General features: G+C 44.0%; 1 protein-coding gene across 3 annotated transcripts in view; it reads left to right on the top strand.

Moving 5' to 3' along the window:
* Nucleotides 1-23474, top strand: part of PEBP4 (phosphatidylethanolamine binding protein 4) — a gene marked incomplete at its 5' end in the record, with an annotated part of 251895 nt that overhangs the window by 214546 nt on the left and 13875 nt on the right. For all 3 annotated transcript variants that reach the window (XM_083480758.1, XM_083480757.1, XM_083480756.1), the window contains 2 exons: nucleotides 148-193; nucleotides 6277-6393. In XM_083480758.1, coding sequence (XP_083336884.1) covers nucleotides 148-193; nucleotides 6277-6393 — 163 coding nt within the window. The remainder of the gene's footprint in view (nucleotides 1-147; nucleotides 194-6276; nucleotides 6394-23474) is intronic.

The following is a 23474-nucleotide window of genomic DNA, read 5'->3' as shown; positions in this document are numbered from 1 at the left end:
CAACACTCCATCTTTGCCAGCTTCTGTACCTGCTTTGTTATGTTTGACTAAACAAGGACTATGCAGAATAATGAAACATAAAGGCTGAATGCTTTGTTTCTTGGTGAGGCACAACACTGAGCTGCAAAATTATTCCTCTCATTTCAGGGTGCTGACCTGAAGAAAGGGAATCCAAAAGGCCGTGTATTAACAGGTAAACAGAAACTGGACACCTCCTACCAAGAGGTCTTGGCACTGAATGGAAAGCAGACTCTGGGTTCTATTTTTGTGTAGGCGTTATGGATTCCCATTCATGTATGTGATCTTGGTTGCTTTTAAGTCAAATAAGGCCACAGCCCTTCTCAGTACAGGAAAATGAATCCCTAGGGCTTTGGATATTGTGGCACAGCCACCAGGTCTCTAATCCGTTAAGAAGCAGTCGGGTGGTTTAAAAAATGTATTTCTTTAGTGCTCTTGCTGACTAGAAAGAAGATAGCTCCCTGAAAGCAGATTAATAAATCCAAGGAACATAAGGATCCTTATTCACGAATGAAAAGAATCCAATGGAAACCCACAGAAGGAAGCATTTCACTACCTTGTCTTTTGTTCAGAATCCTTAAAAAAAAATTCCAGACAACACAAGACACAAAACCCACAGCACCTCTCTGGATTCCACTTCTTTCCCTAGACTAGTTAATGATCTTAGACCTGGCACCTGTCCTTTTCCCAATCTGCAGCATAAGACACTTTTAAAATAATATTTTATTAAAATAGTTGGTTGCACTTTGGCCAATCAGGCATAAGTATACATACACTTATGCTAATACAGTGGTACCTGGGTTTAAGAACAGTCCGATTTAAGAACAATTCGGTTTACAAACTCCGCAAAACCGGAAATAGTGTCCCGGTTTGAGAACTTCACCTCGGTCTAAAAATGGAATCTGAACAGTGGAAGGGCACCGGCGGCAGGAGGCCTCATTAGGGAAAGTGCACCTCGGTTTATGAATGGTTTTGGTTTAAGAACAGACTTCTGGAACGGATTAAGTTCATTAACCGAGGTATCACTGTACCAATATCATAAAGCAAAAGTAAGCATCAAAGTAAGCACATACAGAATACATTATCATGGTAAACTGTTTCATTCTTTATAATAACAATGTAAGAATGCCATGGCACAGCCCCTATTGGAGGTGTTGTAGTGCCACATTGCAATCCTGGATTTGCATGAAGACAGGCTGCCCAATAGCAGCAGCCATGGCATGGAAACGAGAAGTGTGGAACACTGAAAAGGGAACAGTGGTGGTTTAAAACAGGGGTCGGCAACCTAAGGCCCATGGGCCACAAGCAGCCCATGGGGGTTGTTTAACCAGCCCACAAGCCGCCCCCGAACCAAGCCACCCGCTTGACGAGTCCCCGTGTGCTGCGCTAAACTGGCATGGGAACTTGCTTCCGCAGTGCTGAAAATCACACGTGCGCAGATGTCAAAAATCATGTCTGCGCAGACGCAGACACCAGAAATTGCGGGCGCACATGCTCAAGCACACACATGCAATCCGGCCCACAGAGGGATCTCCACTGGAGTGAAACAGCCCAGGCAAGGTAAACCTTGCTGACCCCTGGTTTAAAACAAAGGCAGAAGTTTGAATAGAGCAAGGACAAAAGGAACTGAGAGGCAAATGGTGGTTTAAAACAAGAGAGGTTTGAGTAAAGTGATATGGATAATTACAGGTGGATACAAATGACTTTCTCCAAGATGAGAACCACTTTGCCCCAGAATTTAAACATTTCCCAGAAACATTTTATTATGGAAGACTACCACCATCACTCACCGCTCTGTGTTCACATACACACCCTGCAAGGCCTTCCACTGCATCTGTGAGGACCACATGGAGTCTGAGATTAATGTGGCTGCCCCTCTAGAAAGTGTCATGTGCCTACCATACACACAGCTCCTCACCCAGGGTATTTTGTATTCCTCCTAAAAGTGATTGTTCTCTTTGCCTTTAAATCCTTCCTCTAACCTCCTATTCCATATGGTCTGAGGCTTATCCCCTTAATCCTTATTTCCAGCTGCAGCTAATGTGCTTTAAGTACATACAACAGCATTTATATCTGCATACCTTCCTAGTCTTGTTTTTCTCTTTGCTGTTTTCCCCAGTGTGTGTGTGTGTGCATAGCTATATATATCTTAGACTATTTGGTCCTTTGGAATCTGTTTTGCCTGCGTAACTCTGTAAGATGTCATACATACTGATGGTGCTCTGTACAGTAAGTCATTAATTAATCATTTATCTTTACCTGTTGATCCCACCCCATTCAAGCACCAAAGAAACAGAAGTGGCAAATACAGTATTAACAACGTTACCTCTTTCCAGTGCAGCAGTGCCACCACTAATGCTTAGACACTTTCCTTAAAATAAAAAAGTTGTTTGTAGGACTATGCACTACCTCCCCCCAAAACACTGCAGCACACATCTTCTTCAAATGCTTTTTAAAAATAAGAATAAAATAAAACTGTCAATTGAACTTCTCTACTTCTGATTGCAAGAGAAATTGACCAAAAAAAGACACCAATAAGCAAGCTGAAGGCTCCATTTCTATCATGGTACAGTGACTCAATATATGATTGTTTGCAGGAGGATCATTAGAAAGGGGGATGAGGTTGGGATGTGCTGTGCATCATGATGCAGATATGCCCTTAGGCTGCTATTCTCCTGCACACATTTACCTGGAAGTTAGTCACATTGAACTCAATGAAACTTACTTCAGAGTAGACATGTATAGGTCTGCAGAATTCTCCCTGCCCTACCCATTGCAGTCTCAGGGCACTCCCTGAGGAGATCTCAGCTGAACAACAAAGCTAAGGAATCCTTGTACACTCAGGCTGGACAGCAGATATTGATCTCTTCTCTATCTAGTACAACAAAATGAAGAGGTGGTAAAAAGTAGTGTGGATAAACCTTTCCATCAGAGATGTATCTTGGGCTGGTAGTTGTACCCTCCCATTTCATCATCTCAGAGATGGTTTTTGTAAATTCAAATACTCTGTAGTGAGAAAACCATGGGTAACATATCTGCTCATATTATTTACTCTATGCCAGCAGTGACAGCCTGTACACTCTAAGCTCTAATCCCTGTTAATAGCAGCAGCAAATCATGCAGAACATTTGAAAAATGTGAACCGCCATTTATTTGAGCATTTGTATATGCAATGCTAACAATGGTTTGCACTTAATACAAGTGAAAACCTTACATTAGATAGAATGTTGATTACCTAGATTTTTCTTTCATAGACTACTCTGCATCAACAATATAAGCACATGGCACAAATAGCTTGACCTTGCAGCATCTTCCACCAGCTGGAGGATTTTCAGGATTGGGCCCAAGCAGGAGTCTTGTTGCCCAAAGAAAACAAAATGGAGAAAGAGCATCAGCTGTGAATTAAATATGTTTTCAATAAATGTGTTCAACCATCTGAGATGCTGTTCAAGGAAGATTCCCACCCCCACCCCACCAAAAAAATCATTATACACTCTGGAGGAATTTTAGCCCCTCTGGTCCGGTCCCTTCACATCACATCTTCTTTTCCTGAATCCAATCTGAAATGCCCTTCAAGCTAAGATTGGGGTTTTAAACAGGTAGCATCTGCATGCATAATAGCTCTGCTTGGTATTAGGCTCTTTTTCATGACACAGGGGGAGTGGGGAATTGTCAACTCACTAGGGAGGCACTGAAGGTTGACAGCAATTGATACCCTGGCTCCATTTAAATCTGAGCTCTCCAGGAATCAAGTGTAGCTTCCACCTGCTGATATAGTACAACCCATGCACTAGACCAGGCATAGGCAAACTTGGCCCTCCAGATGTTTTGAGACTACAATTCCCACCATCCCTGACCACTGGTCTTGTTAGCTAGTGATCATGGGAGTTGTAGGCCAAAAACATATGGAGGGCTGAGTTTGCCTATGCCTGCACTAGACTCAAACGTATGGAAGCCAAACAGTCTTTCTGCCCTCCTGAGACCACCAAGAAGCCCTCTTCTGATTGTTCGCCCAGGTGGGCACTTAAACTGGACCTCTGAAGCAGATTGTAGGGTATGAGCAGAGGTGATACTTTAAATATCCCATCCCAAATTTCCCATTTAAGGCTTTCAAGATCACCACCAATATTTTCAGTTGGGCTTGGAAACACACGAGTAACCAGTGCAACCGGTATAATATAGGTGTGTTATGTTCTGCCTGCCTGGCACCAACCACTAATCAGGTGGTTGCAACCCAGTTTCCAAAACTATATTTAAAGGCAGACCCACACAGAGTGCACTCTAGCAGTCCAACATGGGGGGGGGGGGGAGAATGCGACAGAAAGTGCCTAAAGAAAAACCTGAGGAAGAAATAGCTGCTATGGGGAGGGGCTGCAGAATGTTGAACAACATGATAGATTGTGTGCATGGAGTACTGAGAAGCAGACAGTGACTGGAATGAGTCTAAATGATCCCTTTAGGGAATGCTTTAAGGCTTGGATGTCATCCTTTGGGAGACAGGTTAAGGGAGGTAAAGAGAGGTGGGGTTTGGAGAGAGGAACTGATCTGAGCTCAAGTCGCTGGGAAAAGTAGGTAAGGTTAAAGGGAAGTTTTTCTAAAGGGAAAAAGGCAAGAGCACGCTTGTGAGCACATGGCAAGGAGCCAGGCACCAGAGGAGAGGAGGGAAGTGGGAAGGGTGGGAAAGGTGCTCAGAGCGCACCTATACACACCAGGTGCTCTTCAAGGAGATGTGAGGTTTACACCACAAATCCCCATCTGCTCTCTTAATCAGAACTGCCCATTTAAAAACCATAACAGGGTTGTAATGATGGCTAAATAGGGCCTCTCTGAATAGGAATCAGAGCTTTAGCTGGATAAAATAAAATAATCTAGTCCTAAAGTCTGGCGCAACATTGCAACACAAACAAATTGATATGGAGCAATGTAGAGTTAAAAATACAGACACATGCCTGGGAGGGAAAGGGAAGAAAGAAGGATGTACTCACACATCAATCTTGGTATAGGAATGCGGGAAGGCAGCAATTTCCACTCCAACCTGTGTGCTTCACAATCAGTGCTGTCCCTGTTTAGCTGCAGTTCGGTTTCTTCAATCTACATTATTTGGCTCATTGTCCACTATTTAACATGAGTTATATACCGTATTTTTTGCCCTATAGGACACACTTTTTCCCCTCCAAAAATGAAGGGGAAATCTGGGTGCGTCCTATGGGGCGAATGCAGGCTTTCGCTGAAGCTTGGAGAGCGAGAGGGGTCGGTGCGCACTGACCCCTCTCGCTCTCCAGGCTTCAGGAAGACATCCGCAGCCTAGGCAGCCCTGCGGGAGTTCCCGCAGGGCTGTCTAGGCTGCAGATAGCAGCCTGCTTCCCGGAGCGTCGGGCGCCCTGAAAGCAGAGTGCCCGGCGCTTCGGGAACACATCCGCAGCCTAGGCAGCCCTGCGGGATGTGAAGCAGAGCGCCCCTCGTGCCGGGCAGACATCCACAGCATGGGGAGCCCTGCAGGAGTTCCCCGCAGGGCTCCCCACACTGCGAATAGCAGTCTGCCGCCCGGTGGGCGGGGTGCCCTGAAGCAGAGCACCCCTCGCGCCGGGCAGACATCGGCCAGCCCCACAAGCTCGGGGGACAGCAGGGAGGCGCAGCGCTGCCATCCTGCTGTTCCTCGACCTGGTTCGGTTTCCCCGACCTGCTTTTGGGGGGGAAATAAAGGGGAATTTTTTCCCCTTTATTTCCCCCCCAAAAAACTAGGTGAGTCCTATGGGACGGAGCGTCCTATGGGACGAAAAATACGGTAACTTAAATAATTATTTAACACACAACTTAGATTCATTTCAATGTAAAGGAAAGTCAAAACAATGTTTAAAAAGTAATTAAGTACATAACTTTTACAGACTTAAACAACAGCAATGTGAGTGAATGTTGATCTTGTTCACTTGACCAACGTCCATTTCTAACCACAGAGTAACACATGAAAAGCAGCAATTTCCATTTCCTTTTACATTTTCAACAGAATTCTCCAGTATCCCTAGCTGAATAACAGGTGAACTTGACCAAGAAATCAAGGGAAATTGCAGATGGGAGGAGACTGGGTATATAGCTCCTGGAATAAGTAAATAAATAGGATGATTTAAAAGGGCAAGAAAGAAACTTTGGCTGATTTCTATTACAAAGAGGCCATATCTTGGATTGTCAAGGGGTGGGTGTCTGTTGTTAAGAGAATAAATACAATGCATCCTTTGAACATCATTGTTTTATACCTCATAGACTACCGAAGACCCACACCACCACCCAACAGTGGTTACCACCGCTACCAGTTCCTCCTCTATGAACAGCCAGGTGACGAAACTATATACCTGAACCCAGAGAAAAGTGCATCTTTAGGTAAGGGATTATCTCACTTTATTCCATAAGCCGAAAAGGCCCACATTTGTTCTTTTAGTACATTGCAAAAATAATGCATCAGTGTATTAATTTTCTCCAGTTTGTATCTCTGTCTCTGTTTTCAGCATGATAAAATGTAATTGCGAATATGTGGAGGCACTTTAGAATGTTTGTAGAGCTAATCAAAAATACCCTGGCAGCGGGCATGGTTGTGTACTATGTAAAGGATGCATTTCATGACAGCATGGGAACCAGCTGTTCCTGTTGTTATCACCAGTCTTAATTCTTTGAATTGACGAGGTAGGAATGACCATGAGATACTCTATCTATCATCTATCTATCATCTATCTATTATCTATCTATCTATCTATCTATTTTTAATTTCTTTTATAAATAGCTTCCCATGAAACATCCCAAAGTGATTAGCAATAAAAACATCAATGATTCTCTCTGTGTGTGTGTAATTTCAAATCCGATACAGATATAGACTGCATTAAGAATCTGCACTTAAAAGGTTTGTTGAAAAAGGAAAGTTTTCAACAGGCATTGAAATGATAATTAAGACAGCACTTGTCTGCTATGTAATGGGATGAAGTTCTGAAGAGTAGGTGCTCTCACAGAAAAGTCCTGATTCCTATGTCATATGGAATGGCCTTACCCTATGGGTAAAAAGTAATGGACCCCTGGACAGTTAAGTCCAGTCAAAGGCGACTATGGGGTTGCAGCACTCATCTTGCTTTCAGGCCGAGGGAGCCGGTGTTTTTCCACAAACATGTGGCCAGCATGACTAAACCACTTCTGGCGCACTGTGACAGAAGCCAGAGCACATGGAAACGTTGTTTACCTTCCTGCCACAACAGTACCTATTTATCTACTTGCACTTTGATGTGCTTTCGAAGTGCTAGGCAGGCAGGAGCTGGGACCAAGCAATGGGAGCTCACCCTGTTGTGGGGATTCGAACCGCCGACCTTCTGATCGGCAAGCCCAAGAGGCTCAGTGGTTTAGACCACAGCGCCACCTGCATCCCTTCCTACCCTATAAAAGGACTGTCACATAGAAGAAGGCAAATCCCTCAATACCAGTTTCTGGGATTTGAGAGTGGAAGGACTCAGGTCCTTACTGAGGGCTTCCCATAGGCATATCATTAGTTACTCCCTGGGGGGGGAGGGGGAGAGACCAGATCAAATGGTCTTAAGTTAGAGGAGGATATATTTTGGTTGAATGTTAAGAGTAAGAGTACCTTGTAAATCGAATTGCTTAGAGGAGTGACCATGGGTTAATCTGTGTTGCCCGGTTTAGCTGCATCCAAGATAGCACGGACATGGGGCAAGAATCTTCTATGTCACCTTGAGCTCCGTGGAAAAAGTCTGTATCTGTATCTACCTACCTACCTACCTATTGATGTGTAATCATAAATGTCACAGACTGATCTCATCACTACAAGAACTGTTGCAACATTTTGACTATAGATCTCTCCCAGTTAGAATTGGAAATGGCCAAGGAGGGAAAAACTGGCTACTTTTCAAAAATAATCATCGTGATAATAATTATCTTGCTTTCAAGCCAGTTGATAGAACAGCGCAGCAGAGGGCAAGGCTGCCTTTTTTCTCCTCCTCCAAATCTCTTCTTAGAGTGAGAAATACTTGGAAATAAATTGCAGAGAATGATGTACTTTTGAAATGAGCATGACTATGATCTCCAGTGGGGAGACGTATGAACCTGGGAAAAGCAACAGGAAGCAACTCTAGTGTTGAAAGAGCAGGTCTTTCCTCAAGGATGGAGCTGCAATGCCAGGGGCAGGGGACCTTCTTTGCCGCATTTCCTCTTGGCCAGCCCTCTGGGGTTGCAGTCTTTAAACAATGCTTATCAATAGCACCTCTGCTGACCTTCATCACAGAAGGCCAAAACAAAAGTGCAAGTGGCTGGAGTGGATGTGGTCACTATTACAAATGGATGCTTGCTAGGGGTGGGGAGAGATTTAGTTCAGTTCACATTGAAAGGTGAACCTAACTAATTCACACTTTCTAAAACAATATGCAAGTCAAATCACAGCTGTCTTCAAAATTTTGCACTGCAGTTCTCCACCCAAGCAATGTGTACAAAAATGCATGTACTAGGGTAAAACATGCATTAAATTGCATTTATTTATTTATTCATTTTATTTCTTACATTTATGTACCGCCTTTCTCCCCAAAGAGCTCAAGGTGGTACACATGGTTCTTCCCTCCCCGTTTACCCTCACAGCCACCTGGTGAGGTGGGTTGTTAGTGACATAGCATTCAAAAATTAGGGGAAATTGCATACAAAATTATGTACATTAGGAGAAATTAACACTAAAACACTCATAAATTGTTGAGAGAGCTTTTGTTTTCTAATGCAAACTGGTTGAAAATGTAGAGAGCTGAACAAGAGTGGGAAAATGAGAAGCAAAATTTGACAGCCCTGCCCATCCCTACACACAGCAAACACACCTATAACCTGCACAATCCTCAACTTTTTGCTGATCAGTGAGGGGGGAGACGAGAGCAATAAGTGGGTGTTTAAACTCCCCTCTTGGATTCCTCTTTCCTCTCAGCTGACACAAGTGAGCCCAGGACAAAGAAGGAGCTGCTCCTTTGAGAACCACTGCTTCAAGGCATGCAGTACACCTCGAGGCAGTGGCTCCTCTCATCTTTTAGTCTTCCCAACAGGAAAAGTGAGGGAAGCCCCTGGGAACTGCTGCTTTGAGGTGGGAAGGTGATGGGAGGCTTCGTGAACTTGCTGCTTCAAGTGATAGCTGAAGAGGGATGGAGGCAGAGCATTGTTAACAAGGCTTGGCTTGCTCTGTCCCCTCTTCCCTTCCGGTAGTGCTTGAAGTGGTGGTAGCTGAAAAAGGTGCTTTTGCAGGTCTATTTGGCTTGCTGCCCAGAAGGCTGGTGGGCCAGTGCAAGAGGCTTAGCCGGGCAGAGCAAGCCATCAGTTTCCCCAACCCTCCTATAATGGAAGCAGAAGCACCCATTGTGAAACACTTTACCTGAGAAGCACAGAATGTCTGCTGCGTTGTTGTTTTGGTTCGGGGGTTTTTTTTTGCACTAATTATCCAGCCATTGACAGGGTAAGTAATAGTAGCCAAGTTTAAGGTATTACTATTCATATATAAAGCCCTAGACTGCTTGGGGCCAGTCTACTTGAAGGGACGCTTTGCCCCATATATGCCTTCTTGTCCACTTTGAGGAGGGGTCTTAGAGGCTGTGAAACGGAGAACAAGACCTTGCTGGTACATCTAAGAGCTGCAGGAGTTTCATCAGTGACATCTCAGAGCTATTATGCATATCAAGCAATGAGATAAAATCTTGAATAATTAGATTTGGCAATTGAGGTTGCACAAACAGTCTTGAAACAATGCTTATAAAATAACAGCTTTGCTGAGCGAGGCACGTCTTTGTCACACGGGGACAGCTAGGCTCCTAGAGCAAAACACTGCATTCAGAATTTTTGCACAAGCAGAATTTCAGGAGGGAGATGAAAGGAATGTGGATGCCTCACCCATGGCGACGTTGCAGCACACGAGAATCCTCAGCCATACATGAAATCCATTTGTGGAGCCAGAGAAACAGCAGGTGCAAACTGTAAGAGGCATTAGTCACCTCTACAAGAGTCAAAGTCTGTGCAAGCTGCAAGAAGAGCAACTTTCCAAACAAGGTTGCACTTCCCTCTCCACCTGTAAACCAAATGCTATTAGGTTACATCCTATTGTTTGCCTTAGCTAGACTGAAGAGTCCAGCAAGACAGTTCAGAGTTTTGGATATGATTGTTATTGGACTTCAAGACCCCCAGGCCACCCCCCAGGAGAATAAAGAAACAAGGACACAGAATTTAGGTTAATGTTAATGAGCAAAATTTAGGCCACAACTTTATTGGTTACAGAATGTGAGCGGTATTGGCTTAGGCATTGGCATCAACAGACTATATCTGCCCATGTTGCAGGAAGTCTGGAAGGGTAAACCATGAGCAAGGGGAGCCCCACTGATGTGGATCGACTCGAGCCCCCCCCCCCGGGTTCCTGCTGGGGTCGTGGCATGGCCCCTAGCCCCTCGCTAGGCTTCGGACAAGATCCACACCCCCGGATTCCTTTAACGGAATACCCTTACGCATGGAGGGGCAGGTGATGGCCGCACCTCCCCTCCCCCACCCATCGCTATTCCAATGCCTAACCGCCAAACCTTGCAAAGTTGTGACGATTGCTACGAGGTAGGCAAAAAACAAGTGGCCAGTGCCAATTTGCCAAGTGGAAAAAGTCCTACCAGGCCCCTCAACGGCGACCAACCGAAGTCCATAGCAAGGCCAGGGACGCTGCCTAAAAAAGGGTGGTGCGAGGCTGAAAGAGGAGCTTCCAGAGTCATGCCGTGGTTTAAAATGGCCCCGGCCAGGCCCCCACAGCACCCTGGTTGGTCGCCTGGCAAATGGCGTGGCTGGGACACCCTCAGTGGGACGCTACCCCATGCCACGCTGAGGCAGGGGTGAGACCTGGTGGCCCAAGCGCAACCTGGTCCCACTTGGAAGCGGAACTGATTTGTCAGATCACTTTTTTCGACCTGAAGTAGAATACTACCAGGACACTTCTGCCTCTGACTTTTGAATAATGGAGAAGAAATCTAAGGTGTCCTCTTCCTTACTTTATTCTGTGTTCCTTTTATGTACTCCTAAGGTGGTTTGGGCCTCTCAGCAAGTTTCCAACCCTGTTGGCCACTAGTGTTGCTATGATTGGTTAGAGCATCGTGCTGATAATGCCAAGGTTGCAGGTTCGATCCCCGTAAGGGACAGCTGCCTATTCCTGCCTTGCAGGGGGTTCGACTAGATGATCCACAGGGTCCCTTTCAACTCTATGATTCTATGAATTAGGCCCTGGTTCATGGGCCCTTCTACACACAGCTGAGCATTTCTTTCTTTCTATGATTCTTCTCCAAGCTTTGGCACAGTGGCAGCAGTGCAGTACCTCATCCATACATTATAGATTGGGGGGGGGTAGGAAGGGTATAGGTGTAATAGCAGGCATCAATAATCTTACTACACGTGTGTTGCTAGTTTGGCGCTCATGCTGAGTTGCATTGGGGCTGTGCAAGAGGGAATGCCAACAGCTTTGTACTCTTTTGGACACCAGGGAAGTATCACATTTTCCCAGCTAAAAAAAGTACAACATCAGTGGTATAGATAAGACTGTGTGCAACAAATGCCTAATAAGTTTGCATTTATTGGACAATAATAATATTATAATAATTTATTTATTATACCCCACCCATCTGACCAGGTTGCCCAGCCACTTTGGGCGGCTTTGAACAAAAATACAGGAAAAACAGCAATAAAACAACACCAGCAAACAATAAAGCTTCCTGAAACAGAGCTGCCTTCTGATGTTGCCGAAAAATTATACAGTTGTTTGTCTTATTGACATCTGCCAGGAGCGCTTTCCACAGGGCGGGTGCAACTTCCCAAAAGCCCTTCTGTCTGATTCCCTGTAGTTTCACTTCTCACAGTGAGGGAACCACCAGAAGGCCCTTAGACGTGGACCTCAGTGTCCAGGCTGAACGATGGGGGTGGAGATGCTTCTTCAGGTATACAGACGTGTGCGGAGAGGTAATTGATCAGAATCTTTGGTTTGTGGATGAGTGCATATGTGAAAGGCCCTGTGTTATTCTTCTAGAAAAAGAGGTTCCAGAATGCACCATGAACACTCCCCTGGTTCTCTTATGGCAGTGGTGCCCACCTGAGAGGTTCCAGAATTGAGTTTCATGCTCAGAGTAGCAGTCCATTTACATACGGCACTGGACGCTCCCCAAGCCATGCCGGGCTTTAGGTTACTTAACCCATGAGGCAATCCCCATCCATGAAGCATTCCTGTTCTCAAGTCCTGGGTCTGCAGCTTAGTCAGAATCTGAACCAGAGTGTCAAGGCAGTGTGGAGTTCTGCTGGAATGCCCAGCACGCCTTGCTTCTCATCAGGTTCAAACTCTGGGAGGGGCTGAACCCTGACAGCTGCTGATCCCAGTTGCCTGGCTTTTCTCATCCCATGTGCCCCACATGCCGCTGATAAAATTTGGGACATGGGCCTTGTGCCTCTTTCCCAAAGCCCTGTAAACTTCTGCCCAACTTAGGGAAGGAGGTGCTATGTTCTGACAGGGTGTGCTTGCTGGCTTTGGGAAGGAGGCAGGAGGGCTCTAGGAGCCTGTCAGAGCCTCATGCCTCCTTCCCAAAAGCCAGGAAGCGTTCCTTCACAACGTTGCTGCCATTGCAGGAGCTGCTTGCATGAGCCCCATCCACAGCCAGTTGAGCAATTGGCGTGCCCCAGGACAAAGAGCTGGAGGCACCTTCAAGGAAAGCATGGCTGTCCCTGAAAAATCAGGGCACTTGGAAGGTTTGCAATCCAAGTGGCCTACCAGAAGCAGGAAGCAACTATTTTCATTTGCAGTGAGTAAAGGTTTTGATATGCTTAAGTATTATTATTATTATTATTATTATTATTATTATTATTATTATCTTCTTCTTCCTTTTGTGATTTATATAATATGTGGTAGGATTACTATTTATTTTGAGAGTAGGCATTAGATGGAGTTTCTACTAAGAAGTGCAGGAACAGAAGCCCACCGTACTGTGTTTGTGTATCTGTTCTCCACCCATCTCAGTCTTAGCTGTTTATATACCGTATTTTTCGCTCTATAACACGCACCAGACCATAACACGCATGTAGTTTTTAGAGGAGGAAAATCCGTAGGCATGCCACCCGTGGGCATTCCCTCCATAACACGCACAGACATTTCCCCTTACTTTTTAGGAGGAAACAAGTGAGTGTTACGGTGCAAAAAATATGGTATATCCTTCACTCTAAAGAAAGTTTTGTTGGAGTTCATGCTGCCTCTTGAGTGAAGCTTGAGTGCGACTCTCTTCTCCATTAGTACTGTCAAATCCCTCTTCTGAGGATTTTCTCCCACTCTGTATAGATTTCCAAATGTCATGAAATATGACTCTAAAAGAAGATGTGTCTCTTCTCTGAGCTCAATCATTTTGTCCCTTACCATTCATTGTCTTCTTCTTTTTTCCTTTTTTTGAATCTTTAAATAGCTTTAAGGAGGATTTTTTATTAAAAACTAAGCTGGTTGATGTGCTGTGATGATACTTTCAGACACAAATGTTTCAAGTAGCTTAGTCCTAATAATAATAATAATTATAATGATCATCCAAACAATGGTAATATATTTGTTATGAATGCCATGTTGGATATTTTCTGGCATCACACCGCCCTAGTCATAACATAGCAAATTTCACTGGGTTTGTCAGGAAAGGGTCCCTATGTTCTAGTATGATTTTCTTCTCTCTTAAACATCAGCGAACACCCTGTGGAAATCAGTATATGGCTTGTAGAGTGCTGTGGAAGGAACAGGTATGCTTGATAAGTTCTGAGATTCTAGAAAAATCATGGGTGTCTTATTTTTCACAAAATTAGCAATCAGTTTTTTCTTCAGCGGACATAATACAACATTTGCATGACTTCAACGTAAGTTAGGTTTCAGGAGCAGTCAGCAGGAAGGGCCACTGGCTTACCAGGAGGGAGAACAGCAAGGTGGCAGAGAGGGCGGCACACTATAAACACACCAGAGGGACTGATGCCAGACTGGCTCCACCAAGATGTTCATACTGTGGCACCCTCCCCACCGCCTTGCCCCTCTTCCTACCCAAAGGCCATAGCAAAGTCCCTGCCAGGAGGCCAGGTAAGCATTTCTGCCCCTCCCCATGGACCACTCCTATTAGGTGGGTTGGATTTGTGTATCACTCCCTACAATGAAAGCATCCCAACATGAAAAAATACAGTAATGAAACATAGACATTAAAAACATCCAAAGTAAAAACATCCAGTTATAGGTGCTGCCCAAAGACCCAGAAAAACAAAAACATCTTGGCCTGGTGCCAAAATGATGATGGGCCTCCCTCAGGAGAGCACCCCAAGACAAAGAACGGCTCGGGAAAGGTTGTTCTCTCATCACCACCCTCTGGACCTCCATCAGAAGTGCCATGTGGAAAAGGGCCTTTGGGAGGAAGTGGTCCTGTAGGAATAGGGGGCCTTAAAAATCAAAAGCAGCACTTTGATTGGGCCTGGAAACAAATTAGCAGCCAGTACAGTTAAGCTAGAACCAGTATTGCATGTTTATGCTTTCTTGTCTCAATTAACAATCACCATATTCTGCACTAACAGTAGGTTCCAGATCATCTTCAAAGGCAACCCCACATGTAACTCATTGCAGCAGTCTAACCTGCAGTTTACTAGAGCATAGATCACTGAAGCCACGCTATTCCCATGCACATAGGGTTGCAGCTAGACTACCAGTAAAAATTGATAGGAGGCTACTGGCACTTTCTATGACATTGTTGGATGCAAGGTACTTCCAGGCTGCATATCTGCTTCTTCAAGGGGTGTAGAACCCCATTCAGAACAGGAAGCATTCCATACTGAGGAACCACCCACTAAGAGTGGCTCAATTGACCTTCAGTTTATTGGCTTTCATTCAGTCCTTTACTAAGGCCAGGCACCAGTCTCAGCACATCCCTTGCCTCACCTGCTTGAGCTGCTAAGAAATAGTATTGTGTGTCATCAGCATGCTGAAGACAATGAACTCTAAAACTCCCAGTGTCCATACTGAGCAGTTTTATGTAGATATTGAGCAGATTGGGGGATAAAATTGAACCTGAGAAACCTCACACCTGAGGTTCCATGGGACCAAGCAACATCTTCTAAGCAGCAACATCTGGAGACGACCATCCATGGAGGAGCACAACCACTGCAAAGCAATACCCTCTATTCCCATCTTAGATCATCTCCCATGACTGATGGTATCAAAGGCCACAAAGACGTCAAGAAAAATCAGCAGGGGCATACTTCACCTGTCCCTCTCGCAATCTTGGTGCCTAAATGCAGTTGAAATGGATCTGTAAAACAGTCCCATCCAAGGGTATCTAAAGTTGATCAGTGACTACCTGGTCCAAAACATTATTCAAGGAAATATATGTAATTGGCATAGATTTGTTCAAGTCTTCTGGGTCCAAGGAGGCTTTTAAAAGGAGAGGTTTTACTGCTGCCTGTTTCAGACAGCCTGGAATCACTCTCTCTCCTAGAGACGCATTAATATTTGCCCCTACTGGACAGAGGCGCTGATTGGAGCCCACACTGTGGGTGCCCAATGTCGTGGTGTGCGCCGATGTATTACATTGCGACATGTGATGTGATGATGTCATGTCACATGGCACCATAATGGCGGTGCTGCTTGTACGCTTTGGCGCAGTGGTGGCAACTAGCAGAGCTGCAGGCCCCGGTCCAGTTGCTGCCACCTGCCTCCTCTGTGCAAAGGAGGCCACAGAAATGGCAGGCAGTGTGGCTGCTGTGGGTGGTGAGCAGAGGTGGCTGTGCATGATAGGCAGTGTGCGGAGGTGGCCATGGAGGCAGTAGGGGGTGGAGGCAGCTGGGCCCCCAGGGCACCCACAGAAAAAAATTATGGGACCTGGGGTAACCCACACCCATCAAAGTGGCATATTATTGCATCAATATCCCCAAGCCTTATCAACTGAAATTCAGCCACTAAAACTTGAATAGACAATGCTCTGGATACTGCTGGAAACTGAACTGCTATAATATTGCAGTCCAAGTCCCAATAAACTAACAGGAAGAATTCGAAACCGGTGGGACCAGAGATTCACGGAAGACTGGAGTAAATTTACGGACTATTTGAAAAGTATTTGTGAAGATCAGACGACGTTTGTAAGTTTGCAAGAAGTTTTGTGAGGAGTACTACTAGAAGTATTGCAAAAATGGATAAGGGGAAGGATAATTTGTTAAGAGACTTAAAGGCAATATAAAGTTAAGAAATGTATAAGAAGTAGATAAAACGGTGGATCATCAGAGGTGCTGATGGAAGTCTAAAAAGATTGTATAAGTGATAAGTTTTGTGGTACATTTTATAATTTATCTGTTAAAATCAATAAAAATTATCAAATATATATATATATATATTGCAGTCCAGATCCCAATAGTTGCAAGCGATTTTATCCTCAAAATGACTTGCAAGTAAATCACAGTGGGCTATTGAGGGTTCCTCCACCACCTTTGGGCCAGAATGTAAGAGACCCTCTAAAGCTGTGCTGGACGAAGGACATAACAGAGGCAGAGACGTAAGTCTTCACTGCGATCACCGCCACAAAGTAGGTTCAACAATGGGCATACACCTGTTATATCTGTCTTTGGACCTGCTTCATTGTCCTCAGTGCATTAGATCAGGAGAAGAACGCTCCTCTCCCAAGTGTCAGTGGTCCAATGAAATTCAGAGCCTCCTGCGCCTGTCTTAAAATTAAGAAAACATGGAGAGATCTGATCTTGGATCTCCTGCATAACATGTGGTTTGAATTTCAGGACTGCATCAGGGTGGCATTCAGAATCCAACCTGTAGCTGCTTGATAGCCAGGGAGGCCTCCCACAGCTGGGTCCATTATTTATTGATTATTTAAAGTATGTCTTGCTCTATCCTTTAGTTCAAAGCACTGTTTTAACATTTATGTTAAAATTGTTAGCATCATAAAAACAAATGCAATTGAAACAGAATCATCAGTTTAAACATTACCTGCAAAAACAACTACAGAGGCCAAAATAAGCACATTTGAAAGCAGGTAAGCAGCAACAATGTAAACAGAAGGCCTGTTGAAACAGGAAGGATTTATGAGTCTTACTGAATGCCTGCGGCTACAGAACTAATTAATATATAGGAGGCAATTCCATGATAAAAGGACCACCATTGCAAAGGCCTTGCTCTAGCAACCCACAGACCTAAATACCTCCAGGAATGGGATACAAGCCAGAATTTCACTCACTCATCTTAAGAGGGATGGGGGAAGTCTTATGAATAGTGCTATTCTTTGAGGTGTACTAGCTGCAGCCTATGGAGGAATCTAATGGCTAAAGACAATACTAGGGTGTCTAGAATTGGACAGTAAGTAATCATAGCAATCATAGAATTGTAGAGCTGGAATGGTCGCTGAGGACCCTCTTTGCAGGAATATGCAGCTGCCCCATATGGAGATCAAACCTGCAACCTTGGCATTATCATCACCATGCTCTAAAACAACTGAGCTATGCTTTCAGGTGAAAGCCAGTGTGGTGTACGGGGTAGAGTGCTAGATTTAAACTGGAGAAATCTGAGTTCAAATCTTCATTTTACCACAAAGCTTACACATTGGTCTTGGGGTAGCTCTGAGCCTAACCTTACCTCTCATAGTTGCTCAAATGGTTAGTTCAAATGGCAAGTGGGGCTTGTATGCAGGCCTGAGCTTTTTTCTTTTTCATTTAAAAATCGTTTATTTGCCAAACATTCTCATAATCTTAAAAACCACAAAATAACATACCATGTGCTCCTATCTCATTAAAAGGAAGGAGTACATTATATTTGCAACAATTTTAAAGGTTAAAATGTATACTTCTATTCCAAACTATGTTACCCACCCCAAACGCATGTGCCTCACTACCTGTGTGTTCAATAAAATTGCCACATGCTGCATAGAAGTTATCATTTTTCTTTTGGTCTCTTGCTACCCGCAGTTTCCATGTTAGCTTTTCCAACAAAGTTGTCTGCCAGACTGCTTCATACCACTTATCCATGGTTAACAGTTGCAGTGTTTTCCATGTTCTGGCTATGGTCGTTATAAAGTATAAGAACTTTATTTCTAATTCTTGGTGAGTCCTGACTGTACAAATTAAGCAATTCAAGTCCTGGGGACTGTCTGTCTTGTAATGAAAGATATATCTGCAAAGACATTTACCTAGAATTTTTCTATTTTTGAACACTCCCACCACATATGTCTGCATGTCCCGATAGTGGGGCACCCTCTCCAACACATAGGAGAGCTGTTGGGCTTTATATAAGCTAGAGGTTTAGGTATTAAATGTGCTATTTTGTGCTATTTTGAGGGCTCTTTCTCTTGTCATTGCCGAAATAGATTTATACAGGCTTTGATCCACAGTCCATTCCATGCATCTTTCTCAATTTCTAAATCCCAATTTGATTCCCACCATTCTCTCATACTATTCTGGGGAGAGAAATATGCCTCTGTAGTTGATTTATATAGGAATGATATTAATCCTTTCATTGCTATGCTCTCTAATAATCCAATGAATTTTGGGCCAAATCCAAACTTTTTTATCACTTCAATTAAATACCTGGGTTCTACACAATCAAATTCCTTAAATATATCCAATGATAGACAGGCTAATGTTGAAGTTATCTGCTTGCTATGATATATTAAGTTCAGTAATTTTCTAGTTGGGTCTGTACTTTTGCATCCTGGAACAAACCCTGCTTGGTCCAGGTGGATGTACCGTAGATTCCGGCGTATTAGGCGACTGGGCATATTAGACGACCCCCCAAATTGGCAGCTGCAATTTGGGGGTCCGTCTTATAAGCCCAGTTGCCTAATACGCTGGGCAGCTCGGCGCCAGAAGAAAGCTGCCCAGAGCGGAGCACGCCGCCCCTGATGCTGCTTCCGAAGCAGCAGTGGGCGGGCTCCGCGCCAGGCGGCTCTTTCCCAGTGTGGAGCTGAGCCCACCACTGCTGCGGCAGCTTCGGAGCTGCCACAGCAGCAGCGGGGGGGGGGTGGATACTCGGTGTATAAGATGACCCCCGACTTTTTAACCTCTTTTCCAGTGTTAAAAAGTCGTCTTATATGCCAGAATTTACGGTATTTTCCAATAAATACAAGGCTCTTTGCTAAAAAGTATCATAAATATATGAGTCAAATATGCTATTTTCTCCCCAAACAAGGGGAGTCCACTTTTGTTTATGGGCAGTGTTCTCTCTAGAGCACATCTTCAACCTTTTCAGTCCTGAGACCTGCCTTTAACTTAAACATGTATTTGGGGACCCATTTCTTTTCTTTCCTTCTTTTTATCACTAAGGCAACAGTGTAATTGTAGCCATTGTAGACCAGACTATGACCCAGTAGGGAATTCCTGTAGACCAGTGCTCCAGAGTAGAGCTTCCCAAACTGTGGTCGACAGACATCATTCAGGTGGCCTGCAATCGTTCTCTGGATTTGTGGTTAAAAATGAGAGATCTATCAAATTAAATATGTACTGTATATTGAATTTTTAATTGTGTTTATATTGCTTTTTTATTTCTTTTATTTCATTTTATTGTATTACATGAAACAATAAAATACAATAAGAATGATTTTTTAAAACAAAAGCAATAAAAATACATTTAAATTTATGCAGCTTTTGACAGAACACATTACAAGTGCTGTTGCACAGGCAAAAAACAAACAATTAAAATGTATTTTTTTATTTTATTAAAAAATTATACACTGCTTAATTTTTATAAAACCCCAAAGTGGTTTACAAAAAATAAAAGAAAAAAATCAAGAAAAAATGCAACCATACTTTAAAACATACAAAAGTAAAAATACTAAAAGATGTTAAAATTACTTCAACTTTCCTTTCAAATTAAATGTTCTACCAACACCCTCAGCAAATTTCAAGTGGTCCATTAGGGGCAGTTTGGCAACTGCTGCTCTAGAACATATTGTGGTGTCAGTGTTACGCCATCAAAGATTTAGATCAGGATGGCCAAACTTGGCCCTCCAGCTGTTTTGGGACTACAACTCCCATCATCCCTAGCTAACAGTCAGGGATGATGGGAACTGTAGTCCCAAAACAGCTGGAGGGCCAAGTTTGGCCATGCCTGATTTAGATGAACCCAGCTGTGGATTTCAGACTGACAACCCCTTTCTAGTTTTTGAAATTATCAGGAATAATTTCTTTTCGCTTATGTGGGGATGAAACGGGAAACTAAATGCACATCAGGATGGGAAACTTGACTTTGGTGTCTTAATTCAGACCCCTTCCTTTTATCTTAGTGAGAGGACAGAAATGTTTCCACCAGGCGTCTGAGTGTTGAAGCAGAAGGTGCTGCTGAACCTCTGTTGGCAGAGCATCCCACAATAATGGGCCGTGGACACCAAAGGCACAGTTTCTTCTTGTTGTCCAATAAGCCTCACCAACTCAGGGAATGTCCAGCAATGCCCCTGCTGACGATATCGGTGATTGAGCTGGGATAAAGATCCAGGCAGCCCCTGAGATACTCTGGATCTAAGCTGATGAGGGATTTGTAAATTAATGCAAGGACTTTGGACCTGGCCTGGTAGTAGATGGTCCATAATATGGCTGCACTTTGCAATAGTTAAGTGTGTGTATGTGTGTGTATAGAATCATCAAGATTAATATCATCAATATTGATATTGATATTATTAATATAAAGTTGCTAACCTGCAACTTTAATAATATATGGAATTTAAGCTAGCTGCTATATTGCCTTTGACTTTAAATAGGCTTACATGTGGCTGTTATCCAATCTCCTCCTCACTACACCCCCAAATCCAATCCCAACCATGTACAGTATTTGTCTTTTCTGGTCAGCCAGGTTGGCTCTTTAATGCACATTGAAAGGACATTGCTTCCCTCAAAGAATCCTGGGAAATGTAGCTCTGTGAGGGGTAGCTGTAACTCTGTAAATCACCATTAAGCTTCTTCTTTAAAAGTGTTTTGCATAATGTCTGAACTGATCCAGAGAGACCAAGAGCAAGCGACTGCTGCAGAGACAGGACCAGCGGCAGCAAGGCTGCCAAAGAGGAAGCCCAGGCCCTCCTCTTCTTCGCCCTGGCCATCCCAGTTGCCAACCTGGCTGGTGCTCTGCAGGCTGGGCTCCAACGTGATCTCTGCAGCTTCCCCACTCAGAGGCGGTGACTTAGCCGCCATCTCAACAACCGAGGAGGCAGCTTCACTCTCAGCCTCTGCTGCCTCCTCAGCATCAGAGGAGGAAGGGGGCAGTGGCTGCCCCAACCGAGGAGAGTCCACCATGTCACTCAGCTTGGCTCTCTCACACCTTTGCTTGGCTGCTCTCAGAGGCTCATACAGCAACAATGCGGATTGGCTCACTGGCCAAATCCAGGCAAGGGGAGGAGTGGGGATTGGTTGAAAAACCAGCAGAAAAAGGCCAGGCCACCACCAAGAACAGGTCAGTAGCACAAATCGGAAGTGGAGGAAGATCTGGGGGAGAGTAACAGGGGAGAATCCTGCCGGTGTAAATAACACAATAGGAAAAACTTGGGCTTTCTTTACCAATAAAATGCAACATTAAGGAAAGTCATTTTCACAGGTCTGGCTGTTCAGGTATTTGCATCAGCTGTTTGTATAGTGAGGTTTGGGTACAAATTCCTCTTGTTTGGATAAGTGAATTTTCATGTAATGAGCATTCAGACAGCAGGACCTGCATGTATTGAGATTTCTGTTGGACATACTGTAGTCATTGCTCAGACTTATACTAGATGTTAGGACTAGCAAACATTCTATAGATGTGCTGAGCAAAATTTGCATATCCCAAAAACTATTCTCTTTCAGCTATAATGATACATTGAATCTCTGCAAGTAATTAAATACACTAATGCTAGATCTACTCTACTTAATGAAGAGGAAAGCTTGAGACCCATGCTACTCTGCAGTGTTCTCCTGTAATTATGTCCAAAATTGTTTTTTAATTATTTCATCTGCAGTTTATTTTGCTCCTCCCAGCTCCTTGTAAGCTAAATTTGGCTGTTTATAACACTCACTTATTTTCTCCTAGATGGATCAGGAAACTTTAGCTGAGTTGTTAGTCTTTAAGATAATTGGGCACTTACACTATAGAGACAGTTCACTCTTAAGCACGCTCCACTTTGCTGTAATATGGGCAGGAATATTTGAAAGAAATTGCTTTGTAGAGGTGGTAGTGTGGTACAGCACAGTGCATCACGCAGTCTCACCTCCATGTGTGTTCTTATTCGGAAAGGTGCTGATCACCTGTGCCTCAGTGATTAACAGAATTGAGATGCCTTTATCAAAGAGCTTTCTACACCAGACAGCTCCTGATCAGATAAAAGGCTGCATGCAGAGAAATGATCTTATTATTTCAATAGGAATTTGAAGGGCTCAGGCAGCCCCCCAGAATCAGGGCATATATGGCTTGAGAGGCATATAATTTGAAGCAAACAGCCAATGTTCAAGAGCAGGAGTTCCCAAACTGTCCACAATGTTCCCTACAGCTTTCAAACTTGCAACATATAAATAAAAAAAGCATCAAGTCAACAGGTTATCTGGAAGGTTATCATTCTTCTATTGGGGCTGAGTAGCAAGCAGAGTAAAGTTATTATAGCATACAGAGAACTACTTGTCAAAAATTCTCAGCATCAAAAATCCACACAAACAGAGAGCTAGGCAAGCTACAGTCCTGTTGAAACTAGTAGACTAAAGTGCATCTCCCCTTCATGGATCACTGCCTTGCTGTGGCGAAGGGGCTTGAATAACTCAGAGAAGCTATGAGCTATGCCGTGCAGGGCCACCCAGGATGGACGGGTCATAGTGGAGAGTTTTGACCAAACATGATCCACCTGGAGCAGGAACCGGCAAGTCACTCCAGTATTCCTGCCAAGAAAACTCCATGGACAACGGCAACAGGCATATAAAAGTTATGACGCTGGAAGATGAGCCCCTCAGGTCGGAAGGTGTCCAACATGCTACTGAGGAAGAGCGGAGGACAAGTACAAGTAGATTCAGAGCTGATGCAGCGGCTGGGCCAAAGCCGAAAGGACGCTCAGTTGCGGATATGCCTGGAAGCAAAAGGAAAGTCCAATGCTGTAAAGAAAAATATTGAATAGGAACCTGGAATGTAAGAACCATGAACCTTGGTAAGTTGGATGTGGTCAAAAATGAGATGGCAAGAATAAATATTGACATCCTGGGCATCAGTGAACTAAAATGGACGGGAATGGGCAAATTCAGTTCGGATGACCATCATATCTACTACTGTGGGCAAGAATCCCGTAAAAGAAATGGAGTGGCCCTCATAGTCAACAAAGAGTGGCGAAAGCTGTACTGGGATGCAATCTCAAAAATGATTGAATGATCTCAATACGAATCCAAGGCAGACCTTTTAACATCACAGTAATCCAAGTTTATGCACCAACCACTGGTGCTGAAGAAACTGA

Source organism: Podarcis liolepis (assembly GCF_965112155.1).
Source record: "Podarcis liolepis genome assembly, chromosome: 16".
NCBI lineage: Eukaryota > Metazoa > Chordata > Lepidosauria > Squamata > Lacertidae > Podarcis > Podarcis liolepis.
Note: the sequence above shows the minus strand (reverse complement) of the source record. Positions and strands in the feature narration are given on the sequence as shown.